The sequence below is a fragment of the Eretmochelys imbricata genome, chromosome 8, assembly GCF_965152235.1.
Source record: "Eretmochelys imbricata isolate rEreImb1 chromosome 8, rEreImb1.hap1, whole genome shotgun sequence".
NCBI lineage: Eukaryota > Metazoa > Chordata > Testudines > Cheloniidae > Eretmochelys > Eretmochelys imbricata.
The window spans coordinates 69,342,713-69,356,860 of record NC_135579.1 but is presented as its reverse complement, the minus strand read 5'-3'; the positions used below and the strand labels follow the sequence as shown (position 1 = coordinate 69,356,860).

The following is a 14,148-nucleotide window of genomic DNA, read 5'->3' as shown; positions in this document are numbered from 1 at the left end:
TGTGGAGCCCTGTAGTCATGCTATGGGTTTAGAGCAGGAAAGGAGGAAACTCGGGGGGAAATAAGTGCCCTGGTTGGAGAAGTAGTCTGATAGAGACAAAGTAGGAAGCTGCTGGGAAACAGCAGCAAGGTTTGGAAAAGTGCAGATCTTGTCTGCTGGTTTTAGGGTCCCTGGACTGGAACCCAGAGTAGTGGGTGGGCTGGGTTCCCCTACCAGCCACTTGGGAAGTGCAAAGACTGGGCAGTGGAGCAGAAGACTGCCTGAGACAGCTGTCCAATGGGACTTTGATATCCTGGAAGGGGAGTACTATAGTGACCTGGCAGGTGGGCCTTGCCACAAAGAGGGAGTGCTTTAAATGATGAGAAAGGAGTAACCTTCTCTCCAGGGAGACAGCAAGCGCATGCAAGACTAGGAGGGCGTGTCAGAGCAGGGGTGAGCTAATCTCCAGAAGAACCACAAAGAGGCATGCTAGCAGTGAGCAGCAAACCCTGTGTCCGTGCCATTAACTTCCAGCAACTTTAGTGGGAGTTGAGTTGCTCATCTGCTTATAGGATCAGGTCTTTAGCTTGCATAAATAAAAATGTCATTATTGATCATAAAATCCCACACACACACAACCTTAAAAGAAGCTACACTGTTGACTTCTATGAACTCCAAAGGATGACTGTATGCTGTGAAGTATTTCCTCTCATGTGCAAAGGAAAACCTATTATCTTGTGTACATATACAGACTAATAAAGTCATTCTTGTTGTCATATTACAAAGCAGCTTAAAAAGGAGAAGCTACTTCCTTTGTACTACAGAATCATAAACGCCTACGCTAAATACCATCTAACTCTTCACATTCTACAGCTAAATAAGCCTGGGTTTGTTTTTTTTCTGTGTCAGTGTATGGGTCAGGGAGCATCTGTTTGGTGTGGGGGTGTGAGAGTGTGTGCAGCACTTAGCACAGTGAGTCCCCCATCTCTGACTGTTTTTTTCTAGAATAAAAATCCACTGTACAGCCAGCCCAAAGTAGAGTTGATGGCAGCAGAGTTCTTTCCTGTAGCAAGTTTTAATGGGATAGTCTCAAGAGTCTTTTTCTAGTCCTAACGGAATTATTGGAAGAACAGTATTTTTTATATATTTTCTGGCATGTCCAGTTTCAGTCTCAGACAGAATCTGAAGTGCAAAGCTCAGAAAATGAAATGAAATGTATCAGGGCATTTTAGCACCTTGAAGAAGGTTCCATTCAAATTTATCTCTGGAAATATGTGGATCTTTATTTGTTTTCCAAAATGGCTTGCCCTTCAATGCTCAGGAGTGACAAGATTCTTACTCTAAGGACCCATGAATGCCATCAGGGGATAAGAGTCTTCAAGTTGTACAACACTCTGTAGACCAAATCCTGACAATAGCTTTTGCAGTTGCCTTAGAGCAAGCTGTTGCTTATAGAACTAGGGGAAGGATGATGGATGATAAAAGAGGAAGCAAAAAGACACCCCCGAAAAAAGCGGTTTTAAGGGTGGAAACAAAGTGAGAACCTTTATCCTAAGCCAAATACTGTGAGGCACTATTTCACAAGACAGTACTGTAACCAATTCTCTTGGTTGAAGCCAGGGGAAATGGGTACAATGTCATGTCATGCACCCTTGGGAAACTGAATCACTAAAATAAAGTGCGTTTCTGCAACTATGCGAGAAGCCGTAAAAATGTTGCTGTTCTCAGTGCTGAATATTTATATTCCAAAAAAAGGATTTACAGACAGCTACACTATTTCTTTAATGAGTCATAGCCAACTTCCTTCTTAGTTGATTAGGAAGTGGAACTGAAAGACTGCTTTGCAAATTCAGGGTAAGAAATGTAGTTGAAAAGTCTAGATAAACATCGCTAGCCCCATGTTTATCACATTTTTGACCATGCACACTCCACGGAATAAAAAATGCAGAGAAAAATGTGTTTAAGTGGTCGGCTCAAATTCTGATATGTTACACCCACATATCTGCATTGAATTCAGGGGAGTTGCATGAATATAAGTGCAGACATAATGTATATATTTATTTATGGTCTCCGTATCTAGTCCTTAATTCCATGTAAATTAACATTTACAACATTAACTTTATTGTGCGGTGCAATACCTTTATCACTGTACAGCCCCGTGTTAGAGTTGCTAACCAAGAGGTGACAGTTTGAGAGATTCACACAAAGATTGTATTCTGTTTCTCTTCTTTCTCTGAAAATGTCTTACTTCAAGGGATGAAGGGATGTAGGGAGTTCAACATAGAGCAACAAAGGAGAGGGAATGGAATGGAGGTGTTTGCATATCGGGAGAAACTGACACAACAGGGATTATTTATTTTTGGGATAAAATAGCTAAGTGGTGACATGACTGATAAACCAACTGCCCTGGTGATTGAAAGTGCCAAGGGAAATTTTCAATGACGGTCATCTCACCCCCAAAGAGAGGCTATGATTTTTTGAGTGTTTGCATGGGAATGTCTTAACCTTCCTTTGACACAAAAAACTTCTGGAAGTTTAAAATATAAAAATGTTTAAAAATACATAAATAAGAGATACATAGATAATCAAACAGCTCCAGAAATGTTAGGCCCCTGGCTTGCTTCAGTAAGCAAGCACAGATGATTTAACCAGACATTTCCACACATTTCTGTGTTAGCAGCCCCTGTATTTATTTTAAAAACAGCTAAACATGATACTTGGCGACACTCTTTTGAAACATCAAAAGACTCTCCCTAGTCAATAACAGGTAAGACAAAGAGAAAAATACTGGGGGGTTTTGCAGACCACACACAAGCAGAATGTCAATGGTACTGGAAATTAAAAGGCATTTTTTTCACAAAATATGTAAGAATGAGCTTATGACTAGTGTATTATTTAAACTAAAATCTAAACTTACTTGTAAACATCAACAAAATAAGCTACAATGAAGTTGTCTGCTTTCTTTTACAATGTGTCCCATTTTCTCATGCTGAATTCCTTTTATTTGCGTACATACTACTAAACATGATCATGGCAACTTAATAACATGGAGACAAATTGTGGGCCTCCAGATTTTGACCCAAAAAATGAGTAAATTAATGCTGCAAAGGAGTGACCACAGAGCTTTCACAAGCCTGATGTAGCCACCTATGCAGATTATTCTTGCCAGGCATATAAATAATCTGAGGAGAGGAGGTAGCATGGTGACTACAGGTAGATCCATTTGCAGATGCTTGAAGATCTGGCTCAACCATCAGACCCATTAGCCCTGTCCCAGAATACTCCTCTTCAGAAGACAGTGGAGTGTGAACTCTCTGGCTTTTGAGGGAAGCAGAGTCATAGCACAATACCTGCATGCCACTTTGCCTCTCCCAGCTGTAGAGTCTCAGGCATACATGTTGCCTAAAAGCCCACGGGCCTAATCCTGGCTTTATCTGTCCTATGGTGATCAACTCTGTATGTGAAAGGAGTTAACTATTTATCTGCTCCTCTACTCTATTCTCATTGTCCAGCTTTAATCAGTTTTGATTGGCAGAGAACAGAATTATAAAAGAAACCAAAAGAGGTTTATGACATCAACCTGTTAAACTCTTTTGTATAGGGATACTACCTAGAAATACCTCATTATTAGGAGTCACACATTTCGTTAAACATATGCATTTCACCTTTTCCACTTCCTGACCTGTCAACAATAGAAACAGGTATACACTCTTTTTGCTAAAGCATATTCCAGTTACTGGGAAAAAAGAGTGAATAGAATGAACAATGTAATCAACTGAGATATACAGAGTACCTTCGAGACTTGACCTCCTCACACCACACCTCCTGCACATTCCCACCAAGAAATGGCTGGAATTCACCTTGCTGCATATGCTTAGCCCAGAACATCAATTTGGAGAGAGGATGAGAGAGTCGGAGTGATTCAATACCCTTCATTGTACCAAATTTGCCTATGAAGTCCTTAAAAGCTTCTATTTTAACTTTCATCAGGAACTCTGCTCACCACCAAATCATTTAACAGCAATTATTTAATGCTAGACTTTTACCTCAAAAACTTCTTCATCCAGAATTCTGGTTCCAAAGACGGTGATGCCTTTGGTATCAACAATTGCTCGGTCACTCCTGTCGAGTGGTTTTGTGGTTTTCTTTTTACAGTCAACAATCATGGTAACGCTTTTCTTCTCCACGCTGATAGCTACTCGATGCCACCTAGCAAAAGAACACAGCTCTTCCGTAAACTGTTTTTAAAAATAGACATAAATTCAGAGTTCCAAAGCAAGAAAAAATTATTACAAGTTGTAAGCCAATCAAAAATTGCACCTACTACAGTTCATAAAAATCTACACATCGGGACTAATTTTCTTTTCATATTTTATCTTCTCATTTTAAGAACTAACACTTCCTTTGGTGGTTTATTTTAGAAAGGGCTGTAAATAGCTAGCATATAAAATAAAAATAGAACAGGACTAAAAACTAAGTAAAATATGCTTGCACAGAACTGAATGGAGTAGCATTTAAGTCCCAGTCCAGCAAACACCTAAGTATGTGCTTAACTTCAAGCACTTATGGCCTGATCCAGCTCTTCCTGAAGTTAAGGAAAAGATTCCCATGGATTTACATGACTATGTGTGTTGATGGATCAGAACCTTACTGCAAAAGTAATGCATAAAACAGACATCTATAATAAATAGGTTAGGTAGTTCAAATGACTGAATATCTGATGTGCTTACTAGAAAAGCAAAAGCCAATCAGATTTTGAAATTAATAAAATTGAATTTAGTATTTTATTTGTTAAAGTCAATCCATAATCCATGCAAGACAGCATAATTCAACATCCTGAAATTATATAATTAAGTAATTTGGGAATCTCTCCCCCCCCCCCCCCAAAAAAAAAAAAGTTCTATATATGTAAAATTGCTGCAAGGAGACCGAAGAAATTATCTCCCTCTCTCAAACTATGTGATACTTACAGATTTGCGTACTCTATCAAGATTTGCGTACTCTATCACTCTATCTATCTACCCATACAATACTGTCTCCTGAAGTGCTGCTTTAGGCACAAGGAATCTGACACAAAGCCCACTGATGTCACTGGAAAGACTCCCATTGACTTTAATGGGTTTGGATCAAGTCCAGGTTGCCTTTCTCTGAATTCTTGCCTGTCTAAGAACTTCAGTGTGTTCAGATTAGTGCTAAATAAACTGTTTACAATACTTCATTAGATTAATTAATTCCCTTTCTGTTCATGAATGATCTGAGAACAGACTTTATTTTTTGTGAATTTGTTTGTTATTCAAAATTATTTGAGGAAAGATTGAAATATATTTGCACGAGCCAATGAGTTGCTTATGAATGACTCGCTATTGTTAATGCTTTGCTAGTCACAATTCGCTCTTTGTACTCTATGATTGGTCACCTAAGCCACATGGCCGGCCTCCCTGTTTGGATGACTCCCAAATGTAGAAAGAACTTTCAAGATGGAGGCACAAACACTTTGAGCATTAATACTTGTGAAAATACTTTTGCAGTATTTGACCAGCTTTAGCATATACTGCACAGCATTTTGTTATCATGACAAAAGACATGCATTAGTTTAGTGAGACTGTTTGCAATGACAAGCTAAATACCTGAGTATCAGAGAATCTTTACTTATGACATGGAGTGAGTAAAGCACAGCGTCTCTGATTTGCAAAGGCAAGAAGTGTCAGAGAAAATATGTGCTGTTAATGAGATGCAAGATGAGTACCAGAATTATATAATCTTGGCTGGCATTTACAGCCACGAAGGATGTCCAAATCAGAGAGATGGCATGGATCATTTTTAAAGGGCTTTTATATATCAAAGGGAACACCCTGAAGCAATGGAATCTTACTGGTTACCAGTTCCACAGAGCCAGAACTGGAATTCTGTGTTTATTCTGGAACTCACTTAAACATTATAATTTTAAAAGCAAATGGTCTGGCTGTCCTCAGGCTCACTTGACTGTGTAAACTTTTTTAATTACATTTAAATTTTAAGACAAAACATAGCTCATTGTTGCACTACATTCTATGTGGGATAGCTGAGTCTGAAGCATAATATCGGCCAACCACCCCAAGACCTGCAGGGGCCAAAAGCAGGGAAGAGGCCACTCACTTAGTCCCCACAAGGGAAGGATTGGCTCAAATCACTCTGCATCTACCTTTTGGAGAATTCAAAAGTAGTATCCACTCTCTGTTGGGAGCATGCAAGCTAGCCCTTTAAACCAACTCTGAGTGAAGCTCATTCAATTTCTTTGTTTTTATCGGAACCTCAACACATTAGGAGAAATTCTGGTTCTGCTGAAGTCAACAGAAAAACACTAGTGGGGACAGGATTTTACACCTTGTTTGTTACATAGAGAAACAAAATGAAAATGGCCTGCTGCTTCAGTTTTCCTGCTGCTGAGGGGAACACATAACAGTTTTTTGAGCCTTATGAAGTGGTATTGTGCAGTAACACGGAAGCTAGTACACAATTTAACTTTTCCTTTGATCTTTAATGTTATTCTTCAGTAACTTATAACCCTTAGTCTTGTCATTATATGTGAATTTATTTGTCCTCCAGCCTGCAACATTCTTTCCTTTCCTGTGTTTAACAAAAACTTCAATCTGTATATCTCCGAAAAATGCAGCTGCCGTTCCTGCACTGTAGCATAATAAATAAAAATGCTTTTAAAAGGATGAATGCTCCTTTAATATAATTAGAGTTAGTGTCAGGGGGCCTTTAAAAATAACAATAATGGTCATGAAAGGTGCTAAACTGACATTCTCAGAGCCTGAATTGTCTTATTTATCCAAATAACTGGTACAGCAGCTCAGCAGCAATGTAAACTATGCCACATTGCCCTACTAACATGCCTTCACTCTGACTCGGGGAACCTCCTCCTGGCAGAGCAGGGTAAGACTGGGTGCCAGGTGCATGTTTGTGTAGGAGGGAGGCAAGTGAAGATAACTTTCCACTGGCACTGTCCCCGGTTGCCTGTTGAGCTGAGGGTGACTTCATGGGCCAAGAACAAGATGTCTTCATAGCTTCATATTGTTCACTTAAGTTTTCATTTCTATGAGTGCTCCCTTGCTTTTGAATCATGGGAAAGGACAAATGGGAGCACATAGCTGTACTTGTTTGTATTCTTGTATTCTGCGGGAAGCTGGAACTAAGTTCTCCTGCAAAGGGACCTTAGATTCTGTGGTACCGTAGTGCAGCCAGCGGACAATTCTGTAACTGATTCATTTAACTTTACAAATATGCTATGTGAAGGAACATTAGTCCACACAGTAGTTCCAGTGTTGTAAATTTTTATATTAAAATTGATTTATTTTACACTTACTTTCCATCAGCAATGTTGATTGTCCTAAAAAGAGGATAATCTTCTGGGGCAGGTTTTCCATACTGATCTTCAAACAGGAAGACAGGGGATCTACCAACTTCCACACCTAGTTGCTGAATACCCTGTTCATTGTAGACAGAGAAAAGGAAGGACTGGATCCCCTTTTTAGGTTTTACTGTAATTAATACTGAAAAGTCTTCAGGAAAGATTCCACCTGAGAAGAAAATGACAAATGTAGTCACAAATCTGGAAAAGATAGAACCTTTTTGTGGATAGTTATGCTTTACTATTAATTGAGAGATTCTACTTTTCTGTTTTTCCTCCAACATAAATGTGATAAAAATTCTGATTACAAGAAAATTTCTCTCTTCAAACCTTTGTCTTTATACTTTCTTGTCTTCCCATTCTCACTTTACTTCCCAAAAGTTTTACCTGAAGACATCTTAAAAGCTTCAACTATAAAATCATTGTGCATTTATGCAGGTGTAACACAATATATACAAGAGAGGTGGCAGTTCTGTATTAATTCCTTTTCTATCTTCATCTTCTTGAGAAAGGGAGCAGAAATTACTCTAGTTTATAACTGCACATTGTAATTTCAACAGACAAAAAGACTATTGGTATTATTGGAAATATGTTATCAGACACCTTGCATTTCCCAGTGGTCACTCAAATAGTTCCCACCATTTCGATTATGTATTTCCATTGTTTCCAATATGTATCTTAAATAAGGGTCATATGCAGGGGGACCACACATGATTCCATACACCACTTATGTTATTGACACAAGGGTTAACTGAGGCTTATGTGGTCTATAAAGCCATATGCTGGGCCTCTGCCCTGAGATAAATTTAGTACTAACATTTTTATTTAACCATGGTGCAGATGTTACTTATTAAATTATCTCAGAAATAACTTATTTAAAAACAAAACACATGTCTATTTGTATGTAATAGGAGGTTTGGGCAAAGAAAAAAGTTTTTATTTTCATTTGCTGCCTGACAATTTCTCTTTGAAGTACACACCATAAGTCAATCATTGTTTTAACTTCTACAGCCTCAAGAATAAAGCGTGGATGGATACAACTTTTAAATGAGGGAGTGGAAAGGACGGGTGCATGTGATGAAAAAAGTGCCCTGAGGTGTTGTGATCATTCTGAGGTTCCTTTTTTTACTGAAAAACACCCTGCCCCATTTTTTTCCACCATCCAAACAGAAAGCAAATGAGCTCTGTGCAAGACATCTCTGTGGGGGTTGATGGGTGGAATTCTCTGTAATCCAGAACTAGGCTCAGAGAACAATGATGTAGCCATTCTTCAGATGCTATGGTGGCCTGTCGTAGCTGCTGCAACCCATTACAGAGCTTTTTAACCTGTTGTTCACCAAAGTTTGTCAATTTAGTCAGCATACCCTGGCACATCCCCAAGACTGCCCCCAACCACTCCTTGATATTGTTGTAGAAAGCCTCCATGGATCATTGTTCTACTGCTTTTCACTCATGCAAGGGAGTCAGTGTTTGACCATATAGGCTTACTCACATTGAGGCAATCAGGATATGGAGTCTTAAGAACATAACAATGGCTGTACTGGGTCAGACCAAAGGTCCATCCAGCCCAGTATCCTGTCCACCAACAGTGGCCAATGCCAGGTGCCCCAGAAGGAGTGAACCTAACAGGTAATGATCTAGTGATCTCTCTCCTGCCATCCATCTCCACCCTCTGACAAACAGAAGCTAGGGACACCATTCCTTACCCATCCTGGCTAATAGTCATTAATGGACTTAACCTCCATGAATTTATCCAGTTCTCTTTTAAACCCTGTTAAAGTCTTAGCCTTCACAACCTCCTCAGGCAAGGAGTTCCACAGGTTGACTGTGCACTGAGTGAAGAAGAACTTCCTTTTCTTTGTTTTAAACCTGCTACCCATTAATTTCATTTGGTGACCCCTAGTTCTTATATTACGGGAACAAGTAAATAACTTTTCCTTATTCACTTTCTCCACACCACTCATGGTTTTATATACCTCTATCATATCTCCCCTTAGTCTCCTCTTTTCCAAGCTGAAAAGTCCTAGCCTCTTTAATCTCTCCTCATATGGGACCCATTCCAAACCCCTAATCATTTTAGTTGTCCTTTTCTGAACCTTTCCTAATGCCAGTATATCTTTTTTGAGATGAGGGGACCACATCTGTACGCAGTATTCAAGATGTGGGCATATCATGAATTTATATAAGGGCAATAAAATATTCTCCATCTTATTCTCTATCCCTTTTTTAATGATTCCTAACATCTCATTTGCTTTTTTGACTGCTGCTGCACACTGCATGGACGTCTTGAGAGAACTATCCACGATGACTCCAAGATCTTTCTCCTGATTAGTTGTAGCTAAATTAGCCCCCATCATATTGTAGATATATTTGGGGTTATTTTTTCCAGTGTGCATTACTTTATATTTATCCACATTAAATTTCATTTGCCATTTTGTTGCCCAATCACTTAGTTTTGTGAGATCTTTTTGAAGTTCTTCACAGTCTGCTTTGGTCTTAACTATCTTGAGCAGTTTAGTATCATCTGCAAACTTTGCCACCTCACTGTTTACCCCTTTCTCCAGATCATTTATGAATAAGGTGAATAGGATTGATACTAGGACTGACCCTTGGGGAACACCACTAGTTACCCCTCTCCATTATGAAAATTTACCATTTATTCCTACCCTTTGTTCCCAGTCTTTTAACCAGCTCTCAGTCCATGAAAGGATCTTCCCTCTTATCCCATGACAACTTGATTTACGTAAGAGCCTTTGGTAAGGGACCTTGTCAAAGGCTTTCTGGAAATCTAAGTACACTATGTCCACTGGATCCCCCTAGTCCACATGTTTATTGACCCCCTCAAAGAACTCTAATAGATTAGTAAGACATGATCTCCCTTTACAGAAACCATGCTGACTTTTGCCCAACAATTTATGTTCTTCTATGTGTCTGACAATTTTATTCTTTACTATTTTTTCAACTAATTTCCCCGGTACTGACGTTAGACTTACTGGTCTGTAATTGCCAGGATCACCTCTAGAGCCCTTCTTAAATATTGGCGTTACATTAGCTATCTTCCAGTCACTGGGTACAGTAGCTGATTTAAAGGACAGGTTACAAACCATAGTTAATAGTTCCGCAATTTCACATTTGAGTTCTTTTAGAACTCTTGGGTGAATGCCATCTGGTCCTGGTGACTTGTTACTGTTAAGTGCCTCAGTTAATTCCAAAACCTCCTCTAGTGTCACTACAATCTGTGACAATTCCTCAGATTTATCACCTACAAAAAACAACTCAGGTTTGGGAATCTCCCTAACATCCTCAGCCGTGAAGACTGAAGCAAAGAATTCATTTAGTTTCTCCATGATGACTTTATCATCTTTAAGTGCTCCTTTTGTATCTCGATCATCCAGGGGCCCCACTGGTTGTTTAGCAAGCTTCCTGCTTCTGATGTGCTTAAAAAACATTTTGTTATTACCTTTTGAGTTTTTGGCTAGCTGTTCTTCAAACTCCTTTTTGGCTTTTCTTATTACATTTTTACATTTAATTTGGCAGTGTTTATGCTCCTTTCTATTTACCTCACTAGGATTTGACTTCCACTTTTTAAAAGATGCCTTTTTATCTCTCACAGCTTCTTTTACATGGTTAAGCCACGGTAGCTCTTTTTTAGTTCTTTTGCTGTGTTTTTTAATTTGGGGTGTACATTTAAGTTGAGCCTCTATTATGGTGTCTTTGAAAAGTGTCCATGCAGCTTCCAGGGATTTCACTCTAGTCACTGTACCTTTTAATTTCTGTTTAACTAACCTCCTCATTTTTGCATAGTTCCCCTTTCTGAAATTAAATGCCACAGTGTCATGCTGTTGAGGTGTTCTTCCCACCACAGGAATGGTAAATGTTATTATATTATGGTCACTATTTCCAAGCGGTCCTGTTATAGTTACCTCTTGGACCAGATCCTGCGCTCCACTCAGGACTAGATCGAGAGTTGCCTCTCCCCTTGTGGGTTCCTGTACCAGCTGCTCCAAGAAGCAGTCATTTAAAGTATCAAGAAATTTTGTCTCTGCATTTCATCCTGAGGTGACATGTACCCAGTCAATATGGGGATAACTGAAATCCCCCACTATTATTGAGGTTTTTATTTTGCTAGCCTCTCTCATCTCCCTTAGCATTTCATCATCACTATCACTGTCCTGGTCAGGTGGTCGATAATAGATCCCTACTGTTATATTCTTATTAGAGCATGAAATTACTATCCATAGAGATTCTATGGAACATGTGGATTCATTTAAGATTTTTATTTCATTTGATTCTACATTTTCTTTCACACATAATGCCACTCTCATCCCTCCCGCTCCCCGCCCCACAACCTGTTCTGTCCTTCCAATATATTTTATACCCTGGAATGATTGTGTCCTAGTTGATTGTCCTCACTACACCAGGTTTCTGTGATGCCTATTATATCAATATCCTCCTTTAGCACTCTAGTTCACCCATCTTATTATTTAGACTTCTAGCATTTGTGAACAAGCACTTTAAAAACTTGTCACTGTTTATTTGTCTGCCCTTTTCTGATGTGTCAGATTCTTTATGTGAATGTTTCTCATCTGATCTAGCCCATACTTTGTCCTCTTTCATCCCCTCCTCCTGACTAAAACATAGAGAATCTCTATCAATAGACTCTTCTCTAAGAGAAGTCTCTGTCCAATCCATGTGCGCCTCTGCAGCAATCGGCTTTCCCCCATCTCTTAGTTTAAAAACTGCTCTACAACCCTTTTAATGTTAAGTGCCAGCAGTCTGGATCCACTTTGGTTTAGGTGGAGCCCATCCTTCCTGTATAGGCTCCCCCTATCCCAAAAGTGTGTAAAATTACTGAGACTTTGGGATGAACACTGTGTTTTGTATTAAAGACCCCTGAGAGTGATGACTCAGATCTGTAAAGAGTTAGAGGAAGGGACTTGCATATTACATTATAAGGCTGCATATTAGAAACAAGTATTGGCATTTTTGATTTCTTTATAGCTTTCCTATGAATTTATATTAGATTTTAATTTGCAGGTTACTTTAAGGATTTCTTGATTGCAGAGAGAACATTTGTTGCATGTAATGCAATTTTTTTCTTCTATTAATTAAGTATAAACTGCAGATTGAACATTCATATAAATGATTAAAATGGTCAGGTTTATTTTCCTGAAAATGGTGTTTTTCAGCTAAGAAGATCACTTTATTGTATGAATTCGATCCTCTTTGATTAAGCACATGACCTATACATTGCTATAATTCACTCAGGAAATGTGCTTTCAAGAATTAAAAGAAGGGAGTATTGTTCCTGTAGTTAGAGGATGTTATTGGTAGTCAGAATTCCTGAGTTATTTTATTATCTCTGCCACTGCTTTCTTCAACTTTGAGCAAATTACTTTAGGCTATATTCACCATTCACGTCAACTTCAGGTGATATAACTGTGGGCAGAATATGGCCCTTAACCTTTCTGTACTGCAGTCTATAATTCCCTGAATATATATAAGAACGCTTACCTCCATCATAGGGAAGCTATAAAGCTCTGTATAACTGGAAATAATAGTTGTAGCACATGCTGTAGCTAGGGTTGTATTCCATCTTCTACTCTAACCTTCACTTTTCACTTGCTCTTAACTTTCTCTAATTCCTTTTTAGCTGCAATTTTTGTTTTCAGCCCATAGGTAATTTTTTTAAAAAAAAAAAAAACCCTAAAATCTGATTAAAATGTTTTAGCCATTTCTGAGCATAAACAATATTCCTTTTCTTATATGTTCTGATAAGAATTTTGACATTAGATAGAAACTTCAAAACTGGCTTTCTTTGTAGATCTCAACAAGTCCTTGATTTTTTAACTAAAAAAAAATAAAATAAAAAAACAGGTTTTAAGAAAATCAGTTCACAAGTTTTAAAAGTTTAAACACTGAACTCTAAGTTGGCATTTTGTAAAGTGGATCTGATTTTTTTAAGATTTATTCAAAATCAGAATGGGTTTATCATTTTGGAGCACTCTGAAGCCGTATTCTTTCGAACAATCTAAACTGCAGTTGCCAGATAGTTTAAGCAGCTCTAAATCTTTAGAGGTCTTAAAGAGAAGTTAGCTGCTCTAAGGATTTAAAGTCGTTTAAACTGCTTAAACTACCCACAGATGTAGAAAGCTTAAGAAGATTAAATTTCTTTAAGGGTTAAAAATAGTTTTAAACCATTCAAGCCTGTCCCAGTCCTTAAGTGTTTCAAGTGGTTTATTCAGCTTGTGGACTTTCAAATAAGGATGGCAGAGGTAAGGACAGCAGGATTCAGGTGTACGTAGTTAAGGGTGGCTAGGTTAATCTCTCCAAGCCAAACAGCTCTGGATTTCTGTCCCTCTTTTCTTCCGGGCCCCAGCCTCTTTGATAAACTAAATGTGCCTTCTTCCCCTCCCCACACATTCCCCCAAAAAACCACCAACAAAACCCTGGCACAAATTCAAAATTCAATTACACTGCATACATTTAGTATTTACTTGTCTTGCTTTTCTTATTAAATATCAACCTTAAAGTATTGTAGTTTATCAGTGTAAACAATAAAACATACATAATGTGCAATCTGGCCAAGTTAATGTCATGAGAGACATCTGAAACTGAAATTTCTGATTGATTGGATGCTCAGACTTATCACTTGCATGAAGTCTAGATGTTTGCCTTTTTTAAATAGCAGTAATATTAATAGAAATAATACTACAAAAGAATCAGTACAGTAGTATAGACAGAGTTGATGATTACTTTCTTATCATATGGTATTA

The 14,148-nt window shown here is 38.4% G+C and overlaps 1 protein-coding gene across 4 annotated transcripts in view; it reads right to left on the bottom strand.

Moving 5' to 3' along the window:
• COL11A1 (collagen type XI alpha 1 chain) overlaps positions 1–14,148 on the bottom strand; it is a 228,180-nt gene that overhangs the window by 189,357 nt on the left and 24,675 nt on the right. For all 4 annotated transcript variants that reach the window (XM_077823830.1, XM_077823832.1, XM_077823829.1 and 1 more), the window contains exons 3-4: positions 7,328–7,541; positions 4,026–4,188 (exon numbers count right to left, since the gene is read on the bottom strand). In XM_077823830.1, coding sequence (XP_077679956.1) covers positions 4,026–4,188; positions 7,328–7,541 — 377 coding nt within the window. The remainder of the gene's footprint in view (positions 1–4,025; positions 4,189–7,327; positions 7,542–14,148) is intronic.